The sequence below is a fragment of the Pan troglodytes genome, chromosome 11, assembly GCF_028858775.2.
Source record: "Pan troglodytes isolate AG18354 chromosome 11, NHGRI_mPanTro3-v2.0_pri, whole genome shotgun sequence".
Classification (NCBI taxonomy): domain Eukaryota; kingdom Metazoa; phylum Chordata; class Mammalia; order Primates; family Hominidae; genus Pan; species Pan troglodytes.
Genome location: NC_072409.2, coordinates 4,019,561 through 4,043,488, shown reverse-complemented (window position 1 = coordinate 4,043,488; position 23,928 = coordinate 4,019,561). Strand labels below are relative to the sequence as shown.

Genomic DNA, 23,928 nt, shown 5'->3' with positions numbered 1-23,928 from the left:
CAGGGAGTCCTCAACCCTCTTCAGTGTCACCCCTCGGGAGGAGTCCTGGACCCTCCTCACTGTCACCCCAGGGACCTCCCTCATCATCTTTGAACCCCAAACTGGGCAGACATTGATGGTTACCTGCTCCACATGGCTGGGCCGGTGGTGCAGAGGAAAGCGAACCGTGCTGGGGTCGCCAGCGACTGAGGATGGAGTCAGGGGATATGGCAGCAGTGGAGACACCAGCAAGCTAGGGACAGCCCGAAGCTGGGGGAGACTTGGGCATTTAGTGGGTTCTGCAGAGCATGGGCTTTTGTGGTGGGTGAGACCCAGGAGGGAAGGGACCTGCCCTGGGCCCCTCAGCCGGTGGAGCTGTGGGTGCAGGGTGAGCAGCGTGTGGACCCATGCGGGGCGTGCTGGGGGGCAGGGGCCAGAGCTGGAGGAAGAGGCCGCGGTGGGGCTGTACTGGGCCGTCACCCGGTCGGCCTGGGGGCGAGGGTTCTCTGGCCCTTTTCTGTCTTCCAGGAGGAAAGGAGCCCTCTGTGTCCCACCTGCTGCCTTGACGCTGGTGCCCTGGGCTTTTGTGGGCAGTGGGTTTCCCTGTGCTCAGGCGGGGCAGTGCCCTCCTGTGGTTCAGGGCCAGCCTGGCCTCCAGTCCTGAGCACCGCCTGCAGAAGGGTTTTCAGACGGGTGTGAGCATGTGGGGGTGCCATCACAGGAGACTTCTGGTTCCCCTCCAGCCCTGTGTGACATCTTGGCGGCCTGTCCCCAGCACTGGTTGGGCAGGCAGGAAGCTCCTGGCCTGGGGTGGGCACAGACAGGGTGTGGGCCGTGAGTCGCTGCTGCTCAGAGCTACCCCTGCGCAGCCTTCCTTGAGGCCTGGTTCCCGGGCCATGGCTTCTGCAGCCTGGGCAGGGCAGCCTGTTGTGGACAGAGCTGGTTGGCTCTCAGGCCTCCTGGGTGGGTGGGGACTTAGGACCCCCACTAGCATGCCAGGGGCTGGCAGGGCTGAAAGCTGCACGTCCACACCCACACACTCACTACCGGCCCTGGGCTTGGCCATTGGCTGATGGGCCACAAAAGGCATTCTGTGCCTTGGAAGAAAGCCCTCGTTGTCTGGCTGGAGGGAGGCTGGGAGCCATGAAGGCCCCTTCCCCCGTGTGCTTCCTCAAGCCTCTCGAGGCGGGTTCCATCCAGAGCTGCTCAGGCCCTGCCTCACCAGTATCCGAGGCTCTGCTCCATTCCGGCCCCTGCCTTGCCAAGCCTGGTGACTCCCTGCTTGTTTCCTCCACTCGGGCCTCTGCGTCCCCCACGCCCCCACAGGACGCCCCCCAGAATCCGTAATGCTGGCCTCTCTAGGGCTCCCTGCTCAGTGTGGCCCTTGCTGGGAGCAGGTGGGGATGGCACGGTGGGGATGTGAGGGCCTGGGCGAGCGGTGGTGGCCCCCGAACAATGCCTGGGCTTCTTCCGGGCCACCACTCCAGGCCAGGACAAGGACAGGCACCCTGCATCCGGTTATCCAGCACTCCTGCGTGCCGGCTGGCACCATGTTGGGGCGGCTGTTGCCATCGCCCCCCAGCACGCAGATGGGGAATGGGCCCAGCCAGGTCACCTGATTTGCCTACAGTGGGCAGCTGGCTGTGGTGGTCGGATTTGAACTTGCGGCTGCCTAACGTCCGGGCCTTGCCCTTGTCCTCTGCCCAGGCCCCTGCTGGGTGGCAGACCATCTGCTGCACCAGCTGCGGGTGTGACGGTTGTGTCTCGGATTGAGGAAATGAGGCCGGGGTCCTTGTCCTCTTCCAAGAAGCTCTTGGCTTTGGCCAGTGGCAGCCGCCTGTGGTCACAGGTGTCTGGTTGAGGGTGGGGGACCGGGCGGCTCTGGGAAAGGGGAACTGGGCCGCTGGGCCAGCATGAGCACCACTTGCTTGCGACCAGCTCCAGGCTGCCTGGAAGAGACTCCAGCTCTGCTCAGGCACCTCCCTCAGGCCCCTTCCTGCCCGCTCAGCCGCCGCGCTGCATCACCCGAGGCTGTGGGACCCTGAGCCCCCTGGCCAGCGGCCGATGGGGCCGCCCCTGTGGTGGGACCTCTCGCCTGCCCTCGCCATGAGGCTGCACCTCCTTGCCTCTCTGTCGGGCGGTGGACTGGCCTGGCGGGCGGGGGACCGCAGGTGGCTGGCAGGTGAGGGCCAGGTTTGGTGGCCACTCCGTGTGGCCTGGGTGGGTGCCTGTGTCTTGCCTATGGAGTGTGGGACTCATGGCATGTCTGCTGGGGCTGTGGGGGAGAGGATCTGGGGACCGCAGGTCGGGAGAGGCTGGGGAGGTATGGGGGCCAGGTCTGGGACCCCCTGCTCCGTGGAGCATGCCTGTGGTCTGGTCACGGCTGCTCCGTACGTGGCCATGCTGAGGGTGTCATGGGAGCGTTCTGATTCTCCCAGGCTGCCACTGTCAGCAACAGCAAACTGAGGCTGGCCCTGGGTCTGCCAGACCCTGCAGCCTGAGGCCAGGACCACTGGGGTCTCTGGTGTCCCCCGGGTGTCTGGGCCTGAGGGCTCCTTTCAGGCCACTTTGTTCCAGAAGAAAGACCTGGGCTCTGGGCTCTGGGCAAGGGTGGGAGCGTGGGTGGTTCTCCTCCCTCTCCTTACCTTGAGGCTCTATGGAGGACCCCTTGGGGTCTGCCCCACTCCCATTTTAAAGGTGAGGAAACTGAGGCTGGGTTGTGGCAGGGACTTGTGTAGCCGGAGGGGCGCAGTGGACCTGACCCCGTCCTCCTGGGCCCAGCGTTGGGACACTGTGCCAGAGAGCAGCAGGGGGCTTAAGCGGCCAGACTGCTCAGTCTCCGCCTGCCCTGGGCCGCTGCTGTGGCTGCAGTGTGGGGTGGGTGAGAGGGGAGACATAGGGGCAGCCCTTCTCTGCAGGGAGTGAGGGGGCTGAGTCGGAGGGTCCCCACACCCATCCTGCTGGTGGAGGCCAGAGCCGGCTCCCGGCCACTCCGCCCTGCCCGGCCCTGGCTCATGTCCCGTTTCTTTTTCCTGGCAAGGACGTCTGTTAATTGGCATGCACGGAGTGCCAGGGCCCATGTGGAGAGTGCTCATGTGTCTTCACAGACGTCCCTAGAAGGATGCGCTCTCGGCGCCCACGGTACAGGAAGACAGGCTCAGTGCCGTGGAGTAACTTTCCCAAGACCACGGGGAGCCTCAGGGAGGGACTCAAACCAGATCGGTCTGGCCAGGGTGCAAGCCTGGACCATCTCGATTTTCCAAGGCCTTTTAAAAGTCCTTTCGCAATTTGTAAATATTTAGCCCAGCCTTCTTCAGCACTGCGTGGGCATTGATGGATGCCAGGCGAGGCTGTGCCGGGCAGTCTCTGGGAGCCACTTGGTTTTGGAGCTGACACCTGAAATAGAACAGTGCACCTGGGGACCACGCAGTCCTTGACCAGGGCCACCTGCCTCACAGAGCCGTCCATGAGCGTTCTCCGCATTTTGTGCTGTCAGTAAGCAGCAGGCGTGCGGCGTGCCTGCCTCGCACACTCGTCCCGGCGCCAGCCCTGACTAGCTGGTGACCATGAGCCTGTCCTGGGCGTCTCTGGGCTCAGCTTCTCCCCTTTTCCCCAAGCCCGTGCCTCGCTTGGGCTGTCTGGAGTGATCGTGAAGGCCCGTTCCCAGCCTGACTCTGTGAGCCCAAGGTTTTTTGAAAGCCCCAGCCTCTTGCAGCAAAGAACTCTGATTTCTGTTTCGGAGGTGACATTGGGGGGGTTTGAATTCAGATCCCTTTGGCAGCTCTTCCTGGAGGGCAGGAAGCACTTATAGGGCGCTTATCGCTGCACCCCATGGTGACCTCAGAGAGGCCTCTTCGGCTCTTGGCTTTGGTTTACTCATCTGTAAAGTGGGCGCAGAAAGTTTTCCAGGCCAGCTTTCTTGATGTGACAGGAGGTTTGAGTTTGTATTAAGTTACTTTTATGCAGAAAATATCCTAGGCTGTTAGACTGTGCACTTCTGTCAGGGGTCCTAGGCTGTTAGACTGTGCTCTTTCGTCAGGGGTCCTAGGCTGTTAGACTGTGCTCTTCGTCAGGATTGGGGGATGTCTTTGGTGTTCTCAGCTAGAAGCAGTGTGTGTGTGTGTGTGTGTGTGTGTGTGTGTGTGTGGTGTGTGAGTGTGTATGTGCATTTGCGTGCACAGGCACACGTGTTGGGGTCACTACAGGCATCTGGTGCTGGGCCAGGCACTCTGAGCGTCTCCTGAAGCGCACTTACTGTCTCTTCTGGGAATGACTTGGGATGTTGTTCTGCTCTCACGCAGGAGTGGGGCCCAGGGTCTGTTGTATTTTTGGCTGCTGGACTTTGATTTGTGCACCTTTCCCCATGGCCTCCTGGTGACGGTCCTTTCTCCCACGGTTACCTCTGTCTGACTGCTTGTCCTCTGGGGAGTCATCTGAAGCATCGGGTTAGTGTTGTGTGTGAAGCTGAGTCAAAGACCCTGAGCAGGAGCCTCTCCTGTGAGTCAGGCGCATGGAAGTTTTAGCTTGTGGAGTTGGTGGCCGCCATTCTGGGCGCATCGGGCTCTCCCAGCCCCTTTCCCTGGTCTTCCTGCACCTGGATGGGGAGGGGAGTCATCCTTCGATGTCCTTCCTCTGCTTCCTCCTCCTTGTGAGCCAGGTGACAGCCGGGTGCCCTGGGGCAGATGCTGAGGGTCTCCAGGTGTCTGGAGGCTGTGAGTTCTCTGGAGGGACAGAGCCCCCTCCCTGCTTGGTGGGGGCTGCTGTTTGACGGACTGGGTGTGGGTCAGAAGCCCTGGAAGACACATTTCTGGCTCCTCTCCTTCGTGCTGGATGCCCCAGAGGGCTGAGACCCGGTGACCTGCCTCCTCCAGGGTGGCCTCAGGCCTGTGTCCACTCACCTCCCTGCCAAGCTCTGGTCCTCCAAGGAGGGGTTTGGTCTCCTGGGTCCTCCTCGGAGAGTCACGTCCGCCACCTGGCCGGTCCTGTCGTGGACGCCCTCAGCTCGCTCCCGTCCCCTGCCCCTCTGGATGGCACAGACTGCACGTTGTTGCCATTTCACGGAACCCGTTTTCCCGGATTTGTCAGGAGGGGAGAGAATGGTGGAAATGCAGTTTTGCTGGGTTCCCTGCACACGTGGGCGCTGGCTTTGGTCACCCCTGGGGGGTTGCTCGTGGGATCCAGAGAAGTGGACATTGGTGAGGCCAAGCAGGCTGGGAAGGGTGCTGGACAGGGACAGCAGAGGCCTGGCCCTAGGGGGTTAGGGGGCCAGGGCTTGGGTGCCTCTGTCCCGGGCTGGGGGCTTTGGACTTTGGGGGTATAATGGGGAACCCTGGGACAGCAGAGGGCTAGCCCCAGAGGGCTAGGGGGGCCAGGGCTTGGGCATCTCTATCCTAGGCCTGGGGCTTTGGATTTTGGGGGTGTAATAGGGAGCCCTGGGAAGTTCTGGTGGTGACAGAGTGGACATTCTGCCAAGTGACCAGTGGAGGGGACAGTGGTGGAGAGGGTGTGCTGAGCTGGCCTTAGCCTGGCCTGGGCAAGGTCTGGACTTGGCCACGTCTGGCTCTGCCTGTACAGAGGGGGCTGGCAGACGTTCCTGCGGGAGGCACTCTGTGGATGGGGTCACCCAGAGTCTGGAGAGAGACTCCATAGCTGCAGCCGGCCTGTCCATCTCTCCCCTTCCTCCAAGGCCCCTGGGGGCTGCCGGCTAGGCTGGGAGTTGCCGTGCGTGCTAGCTGCAGCCCCGTCTCGGGTTCTTGGGGCCGGGCGCCGAGGAGGAGAGAAGCTGCCTGCCACCTGTTCACCCTCGCGTCTGCAGGCCAGCGGCTCGTCCCCTCCTGCTGCCACAGTACCCTGATATGTGCCGATTGGTGGGATTGGGAGGGGACACAGCGAGGCCTTGGGTCAGAGCCTTGATGAGGATGGGGGTGGCCGTCCTGGGGGCAGCAGGCCGGAGCCTGCGCTTGCCTGGATTCCCCAGCAGGATTTTTCTCTCGGCCTTCTGGGTCGGCATCTCCTTGGTGCAGGGTGGAGTCTGCTCCCCAATCCCTGGGTTTAAGGGAAGGGGAAGGGGAGTCTGACACACAGTGGGTAGGGGCCCGGGTGCCCCTAGAAGTGGCCAAGTTCAGACCTAGCCCAGGCCAGGCTAAAGCCAGCTCAGCACACCCTCCTCTCCATTGCCGTCCCTTCCACGGGTCACTTGGCAGGAGGTCCACTCTGTCGCTGCCAGAAGTTCCCAGGGCTCCCCATTACACTCCCAAAGTCCAAAGCCCCCAGCCTGGGACAGTGGGTAGGGGGCCAGGCCCTACACAGCAGGCATGGCAGCCAGGACGGAGGTTTCTGAGGCTCAGCCTTTGGGGCCTGTGGCACCTGTGGCCACGGGGTGGTTTGTCTCGCTCAGAGTGGTGACGAGCCTGACCCAGGCCCTCAGCAAGTTTCTGAGGGGCAGGAGGGACGTGCTGAGGCTGAGCTCGGAAGAGGCAACTCTGGGTGCAGTTGAGCCTCTGGGCTGGTGTGGTTGAGCTCCGCCGCAGCCCTGGCCCTGGGAGTGGCAGAGGCAGGGAGGGCGCCCATGTCGGAATTGTGATGGGGGAAGTCCTGCTCAGTGGGCTGACGTCCCGTTCTCGGTCTGTCTCATGGGTGAGGCCCTGTCCCCCGTCTGCAGATGCCCCGCCAGTCAGGCCCCTGCACATGACAGGCACCCGGCTCAGGTGCGTGGGTGGTAAGCCTCTTCTGTGGGGAGGATGCTGCGTGCTAGGGTGGGCCTGGGCTTATGGCGCGGGTGTGGAGGGGATTCTTGGAAAGCCGGCACCAGCTGGAGAAGGTCCCCACTGCCAGCCTTGGGTGCTGAGCAGGTGCTCTGTCCTTCAGGGTTTCCCTGCCTGGACTCTGTCCACCGCGTGGCCCCGGTGGCCATGCCCTGCCTATTCTAAGCACCGATGCCCCCATCTGCAAATGGTGCTGCTCAGCGGGCCATGGGAAAACTGGGGATGTCCCCCGGAGAGGCCGGCCCCATGCCAGGCCCCAGGACCTGCCTGGGGGAGCATCCTCTGCCCTGATCATTTCAGAGTCCCCAACTGAACCATCGTGTTGGCCTCTGGCGTGGAGCTGGCCACGCTCCACCACAGGTGGGACCTGAGGAACTGCAGGGGTGTTCCTGAGCCAGGTGGCCGTGCACATGAAGGTGGAGACGAGAGCCGCCCTGAGGGTGGAAAGCCTGGCCGTTCCACGACAGAGCTGCTGGCAGCGGTGGCAGGGCCTCTGAGCCACCGAGAGCAACATGGCTCAAAATGAAACAAGAATCATTTCTTTTCCTGTTGAAGGGAAACTACCCCCAGGAGCCCACAGGCTGGGGGCCCCCTTGCCACACAGGCGGGCTGTGGGGCAGGCGGGGTTTCTCCAGGAATTCCCCTGCTTCCCACTCACCCTCCTCGAAGGTCTGGCCCTGTGGTGGTGCTAGACACAGTTCAGGGGTACGGCCTGGAAGGGAGGCTGCGCTGCCCAGGAGCCCCTGCCTGGCCCTGGAGAGGTGAGCATCCTGCGAAGTCCCCGGGCTGGTACCCGTCCTCCAAGGTGGGCGTCATTGCTGGAACTCTCAGGGCTCATGGGCGTCTGCTGTGTCCGGCCACCCTGGTGGTCGAGGGGTGGCCAAGGGGTGGACCGAGGCTTCAGAAAGCCCGGCCTCCAGGCGTTGGCCCTGCAGCTCTTGTTCCGGGCTTGGAAGCATCTCGCCTCCTTGAGCCCTGGTTCCTCCCCTGCAGGACGGGGGCAGGAGGAGCGGCTCCCCCTTGTCACCACACTTCTGTGAGCTCATGTAATGAAATGTTGGCCTGGCGTGCACCTGCAGTAGGTGTTTGAGCTGTGGTAGCTGCGGCCTACAGCAGCTCTTCTACCACATGATGGAGTCTGTGTTTGCAGGGGGCCGTGACAGTCACCTGGCTTGGTGCAGTGTGCAGGGCAAGCCCCGGTGTCAGAGCCTCCATTTTGCAGAGGGGGAGGGTGGGAAGGACGTCACATGCAGGCGATTGGGGCTCCCAGCTTCCTGGTGGCCCCACGCCTTTGGTCACACCCTTTCTGTGACTCCGCTTCTTTCCACGGGGACTCTGCCAGGACTGGGGCTTGACTCCCGCCCTCCCACCCTCCTAGCCTCTGCCCCGGGCAGCAGATGGGTGGTCTGCTCACCATGCCCTGGGGGGAATGGCCGTACAGGGGCACAGGTCAGCTTGCCGAGTGTCTCCGGCCTTGTGGCTGGAAAGCAGCTCTCAGGACTCTCCGGGGCCCCTTGGCATCTTTCTAGGTGGGTGGCCCTGAGCCCACCTCCTCCCTGTACCCCCATGGCAGGAGCTCCTTTTTGGGAACCAGTGGAGCGAGCGTGGCTGGACAGGCCTGGCCCCGGAGCTGCGCGATTTCCATCACGGCTCTCCTCTGGCTTCCTTCTTGGCGCTGGCTGGGCCAAGCCCTCCTGACTTCTGGGTCCCTGGGATGGGTGGGTGACTCCGTCCATGAGGCTACCTGAATTCTCGCTTACCCCAGCCATCTTTAGGCTGGGGGGATGTGGGTGCTTCCTGGTAAAATCAGATGCCCTGTAGCTCTCCTAAAAGGGCCAGCCTCAGATTTGCGGTCCCTGGTCCTGGCCCCTGGGTTCAGGACTTCATTTTGGCCGTGCGGGTTGCACCTTGGGGATGGGCGTCCCTTGAGGTTTGTGCCAGTCGTGGGAGTGGAGGAGTAGCAGCTGCGTTAGGAACCCGTCCCTGGGCAGGCACTCCGGGATGGGGCTCCGAGTCCCACAGCCACTGGCCGGTCATTGCCAGCCCCTCAGCCCTCTAGGGACAGACCCTGCCTGCTCGTCCCTGTTAGGGGCCAGTTCTGCAGGTGGTTACTTGGTTTCTTCTTAAAAAAAAAAAAAACCCATCCTGCCCTGGGAAACCCGGGAATCATGGGGAAGCGGGAAAGGACAGTAGGGAATTGGCATTTCCTGAGCCAGTGTCTGGGGCATCGGACCAAGTGTAGGGCGAGCTGGGCAGGGAGGGGTGCAGCCGGCTCTGCCGTCAGCCTAAAGCCATGAGCGACCTGGGCGCTCTTCTCCCTGTAGCACTGGGGCACACACAGGGTGGTGAAGGGGGCATGACACAACCAGGAGGCTGGGTCACAGAGGACCAGGGGTCTGTCAAGAGTTTGGCCTGCACCTCCCAGCTGCCTGGCCCAGGTGTGCCCCCCCGTCCCCATCTGCCTCTAAGCTGTCAAGAATTTGGGAGTGGATGCTGCTCTGGGGCTGTTTCCTCTTCTGAACCATGGTGGTTCAGGCAGCCTGGTCCCAGGTTAAGTGTGCCCCTTAGCGCCTGGAGCATCCCTGGACAGTGGCCGCCATGGGCATCTGGCAGCCCTGCCAGCGTGGTGGGTGATCATAGCAACGGCTGCAAGACTCGGGGAAGGTGGTGCGTGCATATCTGGTTGAATGTAGCTGGGCCTGGTGTGAGGCCCGTGGCCGCAGCTCCCATGGTGGGCTTCTCAGGGGAGTAGGCATGGCAGGGTGGGGTTCCTGCAAAAACCCTAGCCCTCATGCCCCAGTTAGTGAGTGTCTTCACCTCTCAGCTCTGTCTTGAATGCTTCCTGGGTGCAGGCACTGACTGCTCATGGGGAGCCCCCTCCTGAGCACCCTCTTCCTCCTGTGTGTGCTTCCCACTTCCCTCACTGTGGCTGGGCTGCAGCTGTACCTGCCACCACTGGGTCTAACCCCAGCACCCCTGGGCTGTATGAGTGGGCTGTGCAAGGGTGGCCATCAGCCTCGGCACCACTTCCTATTCTTCCTTCTGCCGCTGGCCAGTCCTCAACTTGCTCAGTATGGCCAAGAGGACCCAAAACACCATCCTCTTGCTATTTATGACAAAACTTGTCAACCTCTCTGTCTAGGCTTCAGCCTGCCATTTGCACAGTGGAGCAGGGCAAGGGGTTGCTCAGCTGGTAGTGATGATGACGGTGGTGGTGGTGGTGATGATGATGTAATGATGGTGTTGATGATGTTGGTGATGGTGGTGGTGATGGTGGTGGTAATGGTGATGGTGGTGGTGATGGTGGTGGTGGTGGTGGTAGTCATGGCGTTGATGATGGTGATGGTGGTGATGGTGATGTTAATGTTGATGGTGATCATGGTATTAATGGTAGTGGTGATGGTGGTGATGTACATGGTGGTGGTGACGGTGATGATATTAATGTTGCTGATGGTGGTGATGGTGTTGATGTTGATGGTGGTGATTATGGTGATCCTAGTGGTGATGATGGTGGTGACAATGGTGATGGTGATCGTAGTGATGGTGGTGATGGTAATGGTAGTGATGTTGATGACAGTGATGTTTATGGTGTTGATGTTGATGCTGGTGATGATGGTGTTGTTAATGTTGGTGATGATGGTAGTGGTGAAGGTAGTGATGGTAGTGATGATGGTGGTGATGATGGTGATGTTAATGACGATGGTGATGGTGATCGTAGTGATAGTAGTGGTGGTGGTGGTAATGGTGGTGATGATGACAGTGATGTTGATGGTGATGATGATGGTGTTGATGTTGATCCTGGTGATGATGGTGATGTTAATGGTGGTGATGGTGATCATAGTGATGGTGGTGATGACGGTGATGATGACGGTGGTGATGATGACGGTGGTGATGATGACGGTGATGTTGATGGCAGTGACAGTGCAGATGTGTCATTGCACGCTCGCTGGATGCCTTCACAGACATTGCTTTAAGCTGAGTTTTATAATCAAGAGTGGTTTTCCTGCCGAGGCCCTTTGGGTGTTGATGGAGCCTGTCTCCATGAGGGGCCACTGCCTGTGCCCTGGGAGTTTGAGGTCAGTCAAGACTGAAGGGTGTTAGGTTGGTGTCTCCTGACTGAGGCTTGGAGAAGGTCAAGGTGTGTGGGTCACTCTTCCTCATTCTCATGCCCTGGCAGCTCGTGGAGGTCTCTGGGGGAGGCCCGGGCAGGGTCTCATAGGTCTGGGTTGCAGATCTACCCCTGCCTTTGGATCCCCTGTGGACTGAGCTGCCTGGCCAGCTGCATTTGCACGCTACATGCCTCAGGGGCCAGAGGCCTCAGGTAGCACCCCTGGTCCCCTCATCTTGACATCACGCCCCCTCACTACCCTGCGTCTCCCAGTCTCCCCTTGTGCCAGCCCCTGATCTTGCACTGGGGAAACTGGACAAGGTCCCCACCATGGGGGCCTCTTGGGCTGGGAGGGCAGAGGGGTGAGAGGCAATGTCAGGGGGCTCCATGGAGCTCAAGGAGGGAGAGGCCAGTGTTTGGCTCCTCCTGGGTGAGCGGATAGGGAGTCAAGATCCTGCTTTCTCTGCATTTGTGCAGGGGTTGGTGATAATAAAAGTGGGTTTGGCATTCAGAGTCCTTGAGGGTCTCTTGGTCACGTGGAACCTAGGGGACCAAACTCACAGAGGCAGAGGCCGGACAGGAGTCCAGAGCCTGACCGACCTGGCCTGGCTGGGCTCTGTCCTGAGGCTGGGACACCGTGGGCTCTCAGGGAAGCATCAGTCCCCTCTCAGTCCTGGCAGGAGCCTGTCTGTGCTGGCTCTGCAACCCCGGTCACTCCCAACTCCCACATGTCCATGGGGCTGGCAGGACTGTGGTGTTGTGTCTGGTGCAGACCCAGATCTCTGTCCCTCCCTTGGCGGAGTCCCGCCTGGCCTCACCGTGGCTTCCTGTGTCCACCGCTGCTTCCTTCTCACCCTTTCCCTCCTGGCCCACTGGCTGGCCATGGGGGGCTGATCATGGAAGGGCCCGTCTCACTGGGCCCTTGGGGCATCTCTGCGTGTGTCATGGAAGGTTGGGTAGGGCAGGGCTAGGGAGCAGGCTGGTCAGGGCTCTGTGTGGGGCCGGCAGTCCTTAAGGCCACTTCCTGGGGGTCTTGTGAGCAGTTGCGGGCTGCAGTGAAGGAGATGGACACCTTGGTGTGCCAGGCCCCATCCTCCTTTCTCCTCCAGAGTCTGGGTGGTTCTGGGGCACCCCTGGCTCAGAGCAGGGGCCTGAGTGTCCAGGTTCCCGCAGGTGGGTGACTTCATAGGCCTGGCCGAGGTGGGGGGCTGGACCTCCCCATGGGGCCCCTTGGCATTGCCTTCAGGGAGCTCCGTCATCAGACCCTGCTTTGGGGCCCTCAGGCGCCTGTGGAGGCAGGCCTGGGTCTCTCCTAACTATTCAGGAGGGCCAATCTGGCCTGTCCTCAGATGGTGCTGAGATTTAGGGCCAGGGTGTTGGTTGGGGAAAGGGCAGGGTAACCTCAGAAGAGCTGAAATTCCAGCCTGGGCCACCTGAGCTGTAAGCTGACACTTGGCCTGGAGGCCGCTAGCGGGCCATGCTCCTGGGGCTGGAGGTGACAGGCCCGAGTCTTTGCCTGCCCCTGCGGGGAGGCGGGAAACAGACGTGCAGCAGGTACGGAGAGCCCACCCCGCCGAGGGCCCATAGGGCCCATCTTCAACAACCTCTGCTGTTGGCATGCCCATTTTACAGAAGGGGAAACTGAGGCTCATCTAGGTTAAGGGGTTGCCTAGGGTCTCTCCATCAGGGAGTGGTGGGTCTTGTGGGCCCAAGGGTGAGCAGAAGCCCATTCTCACCATGGCCGGCACCTCCTGTGTTGGGCATGGCTGCCCGCCCCACCCTGGTTCCTCAGGGCCCCTCACCCTCTGGGGCTTGCAGCCACTTCCTTCCTCTTCCTCCTACACTAACCACCTTCAGCTTCCCCCAAACCTTGACGCGCCGTGGTCCCTGCCACGTCCTCATCCCTGTCCCCGCCAGCGCTGCCCTTCTCCCTCCCCTGGGAGGCCAGGGGAAGCAGTACTTCCGGAGGTGGGGGCTGGAGGTGGGTGATCCAGGAAGCTCTGAGGGCCTGCTAACTGCTTGCAACGGGGTTTCAGTTCCGGGCGGGGGGGTCCCCAGGCAGGTGGCATAGGGTTGCAGGGACGTTGCAGGGACCGGGAGCAGGCAGGCTCAGGACCAGCTCTCATCTGGGTGCTGGTTTACCCAGTGGGCTTCCTCACCGCAGGCCAAGCTCCTCCCTCCTCCCGGGCACCCTGCCTTTCCTTTGCACCATCCTGGATTCCCCACCGTGGAGCCCACGGGACCCTACCCCACGCTCCCCCATTTAGAACGCCGTCCTTCCCTCCGCTGGGCTTCCTGGGGCCCCAGATTGGATGGTCCGGGTGTCCTCTGTTTTTCATCTAGACAGGTGACCTGATCCCTCGGCCCCAGCCTGTGGCCTGCTCAGACCCTGCCGCGATTGGCCCTGCAGATTCCAAAGGGATGTGGGGACTTTGAGTTCCCCTCTCCAAGAGCCGGGGGTTCCCTGGCTGCCCAGGAGGGGGCTGGAGTCCTGAGGGCTCGCCCCCGCCCCCACCACAGTCAGACTGGCATTTCCTGCCACCTTCTCTGCCTCCCCCGCCTGCCAGGCAGAGGCCGGAAGGGAGTTGGTGGGGGTTCCCCAGGCTTCCTGCTCTGGGGTCCAGGCAGCAGAAGCATCCTGGCGCTGGTGAGCGTTCTGGAGGGAACTGTGCAGCTCAGGAACTTTGGTCAACAGGGTGTCCCTTCCCTCTTCCAGCAGACCCTCTGGGGTGTGAGTGTCCCTGGGGTCCTGAGTGGTACCTGCATACACCTGTGGTGGCAATTCACCGTCTCGCGGAGCAGCCTGTGCCATCACTGGGCAGCAGTCAGGACAAGAACATTCCTTAGTTCAATGTTACTAAACCTGCCGCTTAGCCCCCGACACTCAGGATCTGCCATTTGGGGGCCCAGGGAGCTGCTCTGTGCCTGCCCTGGGTGCTGGCATTCCGGGGCATTCATCTCTGGTACAAGGCTTTTGCTCCCGGCCTCCAGGTATCTGCACTTTAGAGTCAGTTTTGTGCCAAGGGAGCGATCACTCCACCACTTCTTCTGTGCAGTCTTCCTGGATAGAAATCTAGTAGCCGTGAGAGGCGCCTTGGGGCTACTGGGCACTGCCCCTGCCGGGATCAGGGCCTGCTTTCTGCTCTTCCGTTTAGCCCTGGAGGTCCCTGAGTGCTTCCTGAGCTCTTCCTCGCCTGGGGTTCGGAGTCACACTGATTGCCTGTGGTCCCTAAGTGGGCACGGTGGGTGTAAGGGGTGTGAGGGTCTGGGATTGTGGGGCCCTGTATGGCTCAGGTTCTGAGGTTCCCAGATCCCGCCATTCATTTTTGCCACTCAGGCCCCTCTGCCGCTCCCTTGTGTGGGGAGGGCTGTGTGTCTGCTGGCTCCCAGGTTGGGTCTGAGTGTCTGAGGCTGTCCCTGTGGTTTGGGGGTGAACCTGGAGGGCCACGGAAGTCAGTGAAGACCAGCTGGTAACAAGTGCCCCTGCAAGTCCAAAGTAGGATTTTTTTATTTTTTATTTTTTTTTGAGGCAGAGTTTCGCTTTTGTCACCCAGGCTGGAGTGCGATGGCGTGATCTCTGCTTACTGCAACCTGCGCCTCCCAGGTTCAAGCGATTCTCCTGTCTCAGCCTCCCAAGTAGCTGGAATTACAGGTGTGCACCACCATGTCCAGCTAATTTTTGTATTTTTAGTAGAGATGGGGTTTTGCCATGTTGGCCAGGCTGGTCTTGAATTCCTGACCTCAGGTGATCCACCCACCTCAGCCTCCCAAAGTTGTGGGATTACAGGTGTGAGCCACCCCGCCCGGCCCCAAAGTAGGATGTTTTAAGAATAACGCCTATGGGAGCCACCACTTAATCAGGGGTGGGGACGGATAAATGACCTGGAAGAGACAGAGCCCACACGCACATGGACGGGGCCCTTTGCTGTGAGTAGAGGATGTCGAGGCATTTTTTGCCTCTTCTTTTTTAATATCCTCTTCCTGGCCAAAAAGCATCTCTCTCTAGAGGATTCCAGAAAACACACCCAGCCTATTGTCACCCAGGCTCTGGGAAGGTGTCTGCTATGGACAGAGTCTGTGTAAACAGGAAGGGCTGGGAGCGGGGCCCAGGGGCAGCTGGCTTAAATAATTCAGCTCCTGAGGTGGCCTGGAAGGCTGTCCCAGAAACCCTCCAGTCCCCTCCTCCAACTCAGTGTCCCCCTGACTCCCCAGTCTTCCCAGATTACATCTGGAGCAGGGGGTGGGTGGAGAAGCTGAAAGAATCCAGGAGTGTCTTCTCCCATGGCCTTAAAATTCCCATCTTCTTCCCAGAGGCCAGGAAGAAAGGTGGGCGGCCTTCCCAGGGGTGCCTGGGGCCTCAGATCAGGCCATTCCAAGGCCCGGCTTCTGAATGCAGTGCTGAGGTTTGGGCTCCCTGCATGGCCCGGCCTCCTCCCAGGTGCTCCCAGGGCTACCTGGTGGAGATGGCTGCAAAGCCAATTTGTGCACAGTCATGCTTTCTTGTCCCTTCTGCCTTGAAGTCAGCACAGTGCTTCCCTGGATTGGCTTGGATAAGGAGGGCCCAGCCCTGGTCCAGGCTCAGCCTGTGTGGATTTGGGGCTGAGCAGAACTTGCTGCTGAGTACGCGTGCCTGTCTGCATTTCACAGATGAGGAAACTGAGGCTTGGTAAAGGAAGAAGCTGGCTCAGGTTTCCTCCGGCAGGGGTCAGCTGAAGGTGGGTGAGGTGGGGCTGTGATGAGGCAGCCATGTGGCATTCCCAGGGTCCCCGCAGTGCCCTGGTGGGCATGGTTGCCTGGCCTAGGGGCAGCTGCAGGTTTCTGGGAGTGTGCCTTTGGGGCAGTTCTCATCACACACCTTCTCTATGCCTCAGTTTCCCTGTCTGTCACAGGCTGGTGGTGGTAGCTTCTCCAAGAGTTGCAGGAATCAGTAACATCAGGTTATGCAGGTATTTCATAGACTCGTGAGCAGCCTGATTTTGTGTTTGTCTGTCTTGGACACACTCTTTTGCCTGCTTTTTCTTGTCAGCCCCTAGCTGTTCTCTCCCTGGCCTTCTGCACCTGGGGATTCTGGATGTGGAGACCTCTGGGCTGCATGTGTTTGATATCTACATGTGGGTCCTGCCTGTCCTCCTCCCAGGAGTTGAATGACCAATAGGGCTGGTTTGCAGTACCTGTCTTAGCCAGTAGGTGCCACCAACATCTGGTTCTGGAATTCCTTAAGTCTGCATTTTTAGTTCAATGAAATGGCTTATTCCCAATATTGTGAATGATGAAGGTTTCCAGTGTGTCAGACAAGGCTCATTTGCTGGTGGGGTCTGTACCCCGACTGCGATGGGGCACTAGTGGCAGCCAGGCCCCTGCAGTGCTGGCTGAATCTGAGCAGTGCTGGCTGAATCAGGGCAGTGCTGGCTTCCAGGCCTCCTTTCTGCACCTTCCTCCCTGGGAGAGGAAGCAAGAGGGGGTGTGTGGAGCAGATCTGAGGCTGCTGGACAAGAATGGGCAAATGCTCCTGAGCAGAGGTGGGCACAGGGTGGCAGAACCTCTGTGTTCCTGCTGCCTCTGAGCTGGCCTTGGCCAGCTGCTGGGGGCAGCAGAGCTGTGTGAGATAAGAAGAGTGCCGGCTTTGGACGGGGTCAGGAGTGGCCCGAGTCCCCACGCTGCCGAGTGGTGGTGGCATCCTAAAGCTCATGCCATGTCTTCCTGAGATGCAGGGTGCACAGGAGGCAGATGCCCATGAGAGGCCAGGCCCAGGGCTTCCTCCCGCTCTAGCCTGGCACCCAGCGAGTGAGCCAGTGCCCTGGACACAGCTGCTCTGAGGCTTGGGGAGGTGAAGTCTTCCTGGGGCTGTGGAGGGGTGGAGCCAGGGGTGTCCCCTGACCTGGGGCATGTGGGCTCAGTCATAGCCACTCTATGTGTTCATGGTCCTGCTCGACTCCCCAGAAGTGCCTGTGATTGCCACAGGTCAAGGCACGGAGGGCCTGAGAGCCATTCTGCAGATGGGAAGGCTGAGGCCCAGAGAGGGAGAGTGGCTTGCCCCGTGTGCCCAGCCCGTCGGAGATAGGGTGGGGGCAGGCAGGCAGTGCCTCCAGCTCCCGGCACGTGCTGCTGTCTGTGCTGCCTTGGGTGGGCTCCGACATTTCCCAGTGGTCTGCTCAGGCCCATGGGCAGTGGATTCGCCACCTGGGAGCCTCCCTTCCGCAGTGCCAGCCTCCAGGGTGCGGGGCAAGGGGGCGCCTCCTGAAGTGTGGCTGGGGCTTTGAAATCTCTGATTTCAAAGGCGGGAGTGTGGGAGGTCCCAGCCTCTCCTGCGACCCTATGGGCTGCCCTCTTGTTCCTGGCACACACCAAGGCCTTGCACAAAGCCACCCAGCAGCGTCCAGCCCACCGCCCACGTGAGAGGTGCCCCATTCCACCCATCTGGTCCCCTCAAACAGACCTCAGAGCATGGAGCTAGGGGCCTGAGTGTCCGGTGCCCGGGCGACCACTGCTGTGGCACCTGAGCAGGCCCAGGCAGTGTGGCCTGCTGGTTAGGGCCACAGACATGGGAGTGGGTCAGCAGGCGCCGCCAGTCCTGGCTTGGCCACAGGCAGCTCTGAGTACTCAGGGCCTGGCTTCCCGCATCTGTAAAATGGGAGAATCATGGTGCTCACTGCAGACCTCCCAAATCCACGAATTTACCCACGCTCAGAACTGACCAGGTCCTGGTACACGGCAGGTGCTCGGCGACGTCAGCCTTTCTGCCTTTCATGATTATTCCCAGACCTTCACCTTGAGTCCCTGTGGAGATGGGCAGAGGGGCTGACTAGTCCCGGCCACCAGCCACTCCTCTCACTGCTTTCCCAGGTGGACGGGCCTGGAGTGCTGAGGGTTGGAGCGACCCAGGCGGGCATCCTGGGGCTCATTCACAGCGGGTTCGTCTGCGTCTGCCACAGGCCCAGCCTAAAGCCGGGGGGTCAGGCGCAGAACAGTACCTTGGAGGGGAGCTCTGGGCACACCTGGCCCGTAGTGAGTGTGAATTTGCGTCAGAGAGCTGTCGAGACCCACGGGGCCACCTTGAGGGTGCCAGGGTCTTCCCGCAGGTGCGTGCATCTGTAGCTGGGGGGAGCAGGCATTTGGTGGGGCCTGGAGTCACCTGCACTGACCACTCTCCTGCGGCTTCTTGTCTTGCAGATTTCTCCGCCCAGGTGAACTCCTCCCTCACCTCCCCGACGGGGCGAGGCTCCATGGCTGCCCCCTCGCTGCACCCGTCCCTGGGGCCTGGCATCGGCTCCCCGGGACAGCTGCATTCTCCCATCAGCACCCTGAGCTCCCCCATCAACGGCATGGGCCCGCCTTTCTCGGTCATCAGCTCCCCCATGGGCCCCCACTCCATGTCGGTGCCCACCACACCCACCCTGGGCTTCAGCACTGGGAGCCCCCAGGTGAGTGTGGGGCTGGGGCAAGGGGAGGGGGTAGGGCCTCGGGTGGGGCTGTGGCTTCAACTGCAGGACGACCGCCTCATCTTGAGGCGTCTGGGAGGTAGGTGCTGTGGTCTCCCCGCTTGACGCAGAGTATACAGAGCCTCGGGGAGCAGCGTGCCGTGGGGGTTTGAGCCCAGGTGGGGCTGACTGCTGAGCCTGGGCCTTTGGATCATCACCCGAGGTGCCTTGCAGCTGGTTATCTGCCCACGTGGCCCCTTCCCATGCTGGAGGGCTCGGGACTCCCTGTTCCCATGACTGGGGGGCTCAGCAGAGAGAGGCTGTGGCCTCCCTCAGGCCTAAGCCTGTTTCCCCAAAAGCTTGTGCCCACACAGCCTGGGTCCTCCCCTGAAGTCTCTGCTTACACCCAGGCCAAAGGGCCCCCAGGGAAGGCGTGTTCGGGCTCAGGGCAGCTGCGTCCCCTCTCAGGGATGCCGGCCCTGGGACCTGCAGTGGCCGGGTGTGGCAGCGGTGCTGTGTGGTCTCGGCTCCCCCACGGCTCTGTGGGCGCCTGGCCGTCTGTGGGGCGTGGGGACCTTTTCCACAGTTGAGGTTTGCCCAGTCGCTTCTCCAGCTCAGCCTGGCCCTTTGGGCTGTTTCTGGATCAGGAAGGGCTGGTGCCTGGCAGAGCCTGGCACAGTCCAGGTCTTGTCATGGAGAACTTGGGGACCTGGCCCGTGCTCCCCTTCTTCCTTGGAGAAGACACCCCGCGTGTCTCTTGTGGAGTTGTCCCCAGCCCTGGGGTGTCCGGTCTGTGAGGGTGGAGGGCGAGGCTGGGCCTCGTCCCCTGGCTCCCGGTGGTTGCTTGTGGATTTCCACCTGGCCGGCCGGAACCTCCCAGACTCCCACTAGGCCCTCCCTCTCCAGGGGCTCCTCACATGAGCAGGGGTGCTCCTTCCGCTCTGAATTTCTGTGTTTGGGTTTCACCCTGTGTCCCTAGTAGCTGAAGGCTCCATGGCAGAGTTTTGGTGCCATCTCAGGACAGCCCACCCGGGTGGGACTCGCCCTAGGAGCTCCTCTGCCCACACACAGCTGACAGCACCAGATGTGTCCTGTGGACTCCCAAGCCCCCTGCTGCCCTGCCTTAGTTTACCTAGGGCAGGCACTAGGCCCAAGGGATTGCATGTGAGGGGGCCAGGAGGCAGCAGGTGGACACCTAGTCCCAAGCCCCCATGCCATCTCCCGAGTAGTCCAGGACTGCTCCTGACCTAGGACTGGGCTGTGGTTGGGGTCTGGAGCCGGCCTGCTGCCCATCCACCTGGCCCTGTTTAGAGCTGGCCTTGACCTCCCGAGCTCCTTTTCCCTGGAGAATCTTGCTGGCTTTCTGGGCCAACCCCATCAAAGCCCCTCTGCTCTGGGGGATGTGTGCAGAAGAACTGGGGCCTCTGCTCCGTGTCCCCCTCATATCACCTGGCCTTCCGAAAGCAGGCAGCAGGCCCAAGGTGCTGGCACGAGGGAGGCCTGGTCATGTTATTTTTAGCACACCAGCCCTGCCCCTGCTCTTGTTGGCAGCACGGTGCCCTGTGGCGAGAGGGCGATGAAGACTCGGCTTCCGCCTGTCCCTTGGCTCACTGGCTGGCACCTGCTGGGTCCCAGGGCCCCAGGATGCCCCTTGCTGGGTCCTCCCAGGTCAGCCGCCTGTCCTGGACACCCAGGGGTCTAGTGCACAGTAGGTTACCCCCTGCGGGTGGCAGTGGTGCTCCCAGAATCCTCAGGGGTGCCTGGTGTCCTCGGCACTGTTGAGCCCTTCTCGGGGAGGGGATGGGCAGCACTAGGGGAGGAGGCTTTTCAGGGCTGCTTCTGGGCCATTCTCTGTTGCTTCCTGTGCAGCCAGGCTCCTGGCACAAAGTAGGGACTTGTTGAAGCCAAGTTGCTTGGGAGTGAGTGGTGCAGGTCCCCTTGACATTGGCGAGGTCCCCGGGGTGGGTGTGGGTGAGGAGCAGACACGGGTTGCCCCAGACGTTCCCTGCCCGGCCGCTGTTGGCGTCGGTCTGCCGTTGGGCTGTGGGTCTCACCCGCAGTTAGTTTGCCGTGGTCTGAGGCCCATGCTTGACTTGGCCCTGGTTCCCCAGAACCCATGGCTCCTTCCCTGGGGGTTGAGTCCAGCTTCGAGGCCTCAGCAGTTTGTCTTGGAACCCTGGGGTTCCTCACATTCATGGGAGTGTGAGCAGGGTTTCAGGAGGGATGTGCCCCCACTCCTAGCCCCAAAACCACAACCGCAAAGTCAGAGTCGCTGGAGCCAGAGAGATTCTCTGACTTCTGCTGCTGTTGGGGAGGGCCAGGCACTCTGCCAAATGCTGCCTTCTGCCTTCTCAAGTCCATGGCCAGGAAGGGCCTTCCATGTGGCGGCGTCCAGGCCACTCGACCCCTCCTGGTGGGGGAATAGGAGTCTGGGGGGCTTGGGTAGACCCAGGCCAGACCGCAGCTGCCTGGCCCCTGAGCTGTCCCAAATCTCTTCCCTGGTCTGCAGGCTGTACTTCCAGAGCAGGCCCGGGGGACATTCCCCACAGTGTCCCAGAGCCTTCCTGGCTGCAGCCGGCTCACCTGGGCGCGTTGCAGGTATTGGTGGAGTGAGTTGGTGCCAGCTTCCACACAGCCCGGCATGGAGCTGGACTTGGTGTCAAGGCCTCTGAGCTCTAGCAAAGCCTCCTGGTGGGAGGGCCTGCCCAGGGCCTGTGGGGCTGTAATGTGTGCACAGGGAGTGTGGACGCGAGGCTGAGCGGGCTTCACGGGGTCGGAAGCAGGGCAGCACAGGCGCCTACCCGCCAGGGACTGAGGTCGGAGGGGAGTGTGCAGAGGAGCTGGTTTGCTCCTGCCTCGATGGACAGATGAGGTCCAGCAAGGTCCAGGGGCCTGCTCCTGGCGCAGAGTGGGCCTTTCCCAAGTCGGGGCTGGTGGAGAGACCCTTCAAGGGCTCAGGAAGGAAGGGTGTGGTGGGTGTGAGGAGAGAGCCAAGAGACGGGCAGGAGACCTGGGTGGGGCATCGAGGCGGCGGGAACTGAAATAAGTGCCAAGGATCTGAAAGGGGAAATGCGATGGCCCCCACCCTGGCCACGCGTGGAGTCCTGAGGCTCCAGCGAAGCAACAATGGCAGCCTGGCTCTCCTGGGAGCGGGAGCAGGGAGTGTGGGAGGAGACCCTGGATAGCTGGGGGGCTGTGGAGCCCACTGGGGGAGGGACAGACCAAGGCAGACCCCGGGGGCGGCCCTGTGCTGTGCTCCGGGGGCTGTGAGCCAACCCGAGGCCCAGCAGCCTGGGGCTGGAAGGGCGGAAGAACGCCCACCTGGCCTCCCCATCCTGGCACAGCCTTGCTTCTGCAGCCTGGACCGTCCTCCAGGTGAGCCCAAAGAAGCAAGGTGGGTGGCCCCAGGGCCTGCAGCCAGGATGGGTACCTCAGCCCGGGCTCCACTCTTCTCAGATGTGCAGAGGCTCACCGGGCCCTGGGCTCACTGGGCTAGCCAGACCCTCTGATATCACTGAGGTCTGGGGGAGCCAGGGATGCACGCTGAGTTCAGCGCAGGAGCTGGCTTGGCCCTGACACTGAGAGGGAGGGGGACCGTCTGCCATTCCGTCCTGCCTGGAGTCCCTTTCCCGGCCAGGGCTGCTCTGGTGCTCCCTCAGTTTACCCAGGGCAGGTGCTAGGCCCAAGGGACTGCACATGGGGGGCCGGGAGGCGGCAGGTGGATCCCTACCCACCCGAGGTGGTTTGGGACAGCCTAGAAAGAGGAAGTGCGTGAGTTCCTTTCCTTTGTGCTTCCGAGCAACCTGGACCTGCAGAGTCATGGCCTGTGCTCCTCCAGCCTCTGGACCAAGGGGCTCCTGCTCACATGCCTCGGTGCCTCCCCAGTGCTAGGGCACAAAGCGAGGGTGCCCGACACTTCCTGCTTGTGGATGCCTTTGCTGCCCCTGCTCTGACCTGATCCCCGCCCTGGCTGTACCTACTTCTTTCCTTTTTTCAAACAAGCCCTTTGCTTCCCCACCTCTGAACACTGGCTTGGGGGCCCCTCTGCCTGGGACACCCCTTTCTTCCTCCCAGGCCCTGGCCCATCTCCTCCAGGAAGCTTGAGTGCTCACTGCAGCCGCCGGCCTCCCTGTAAGACAGTGAGTTGTCTGCGAGCTCTGCTCTGAGCCCTGGCACATGGAGCGACTCAGTTACACTTAATCAGCTCTTAGAGGCACTGGCTGGGCATGGTGGCTCAACGCCTGTAATCCCAGCACTTTGGGAGGCCGAGGCGGGAGGATTGCTTGAGCCTAGGAGTTGGAGACAAGCCTGGGCAACATAGTTGAGACCCCACCACTAGAAAAAAAAAAAATAGCTGAGTGCAGTGGCATGGACTTGTAATCCGAGCTACTCAGGAGGCTGAAGCAGGAGGATCAATTGGGCCTAGAAGTTTGAGGCTGCAGTGACTGTGATTGTGCCACTGTCCTCCAGCCTGGGCAACAGAGTGAGACCCTGTTTCGGAAAAAAAGAAGAAAAGAAGTAGGCACTAACATTGTTCCAGTTTTGCCGATGAGGAAACTCAGGCTCACAGTGATTAAATAATTTTCCGAATGTCACACGAGAACGTAGGAGGCAGGCAGAATCCGGAGCCAGGGATCTGCCTCTGGGGCCTCCAGTGCCTCCAAGCGAGACAGCCACTAGACCAGCGAGCCCTGGAGGGCTGGGCAGGGCCTTGTCTCCTGGTGCCTCCCGGAGCCCAGCACGGGGCAGGGCCAGCTGGGCACTTAGTTTGGACGAGCTCTGTCCCTTCAGGGGCTTCACTTTCGCCTTCTGCAGCGTGGGGGATCATGTGTGACCTTGGCCAGCCCCTGACCTCCCTGAGCCGCAGCCTCTGCATCTGGGACCCCCAGGGTTTCCCATGCAGGGAGTGTCAAGTGTGGGTGCAAAGCCCAGGCACTGCACCCCTCGGCAGACGTCTGGGGCTTTCTCTTGTCCCTTCAGTTCCCTCCCTTCTCTGAGAAGCGCACCTGCTGCCTGTGGACATGAACACTGGGCATTTGGTGAGTCACACAGTGGCCACCCGGTTCTCCAGTGGGAGCTTCATGGCACCCCCACTGTGCTGAGTTGTCACGGGGGGACCTCCTGGCCTCTCGCAGCCCACCTGAGTCCTGCAGGGACCAAGCATCCTCGTAAAGCCTCACAGCCCACCTGGGCAGATCGAGGAAGAACCTAGAAGCCAGAACAAGCTGGGGCTGGAACACTCATTCCAGGCACCGAGGTCCATGTGAAAGGAGGCTTTGCGGTGGTTTCTGCTTTGCTTGCATTGAGCCTCAAACTCTTCCTGTCCCGTGAGAAGGGGGGATGGGATTTGGAGGCCTGAGGAAGGAAGGAGGGGAGCTTCCTGCGCACAAGCGGCAGCAGGGGTTTGCAGAAGTGGAGGCTGGGGGCTGCCTGGCCAAGCGCTTACCGCCCTGCGCAGCCGGGCTGGCTGGCAGGCTGCAGCGGGAAGCGCCTGTGGGTCCTTGGCGCTGACTGCAGAGCTGGGTGGAGGCAGCGGAACCAAAACTGCTGTGTCACTGCACGCTGCAGCTGTTGCCAGGGTGACCGGGTGAGTTTCCCACGCTTGCCCGGGCGGCAGCGTGCGGGCCGGCGGGTGGGGCGGAGGGGTGTGCAGAGAGGC

The 23,928-nt window shown here is 61.4% G+C and overlaps 1 protein-coding gene across 8 annotated transcripts in view; it reads left to right on the top strand.

Moving 5' to 3' along the window:
- The window catches only part of RXRA (retinoid X receptor alpha), a 114,665-nt gene that overhangs the window by 57,793 nt on the left and 32,944 nt on the right, over positions 1-23,928 (top strand). For 4 of the 8 annotated variants that reach the window (XM_016962037.3, XM_054658493.2, XM_054658492.2 and 1 more), the window contains exon 2: positions 18,022-18,272. In XM_016962037.3, the coding sequence (XP_016817526.1) occupies positions 18,022-18,272 (251 nt within the window). Of the gene's footprint in view, positions 1-7,340; positions 7,549-17,788; positions 17,931-18,021; positions 18,273-18,814; positions 23,857-23,928 lie in introns of those variants that run through there. The other 4 variants (XM_063787438.1, XM_063787437.1, XM_054658491.2 and 1 more) reach the window with 4 other exon arrangements.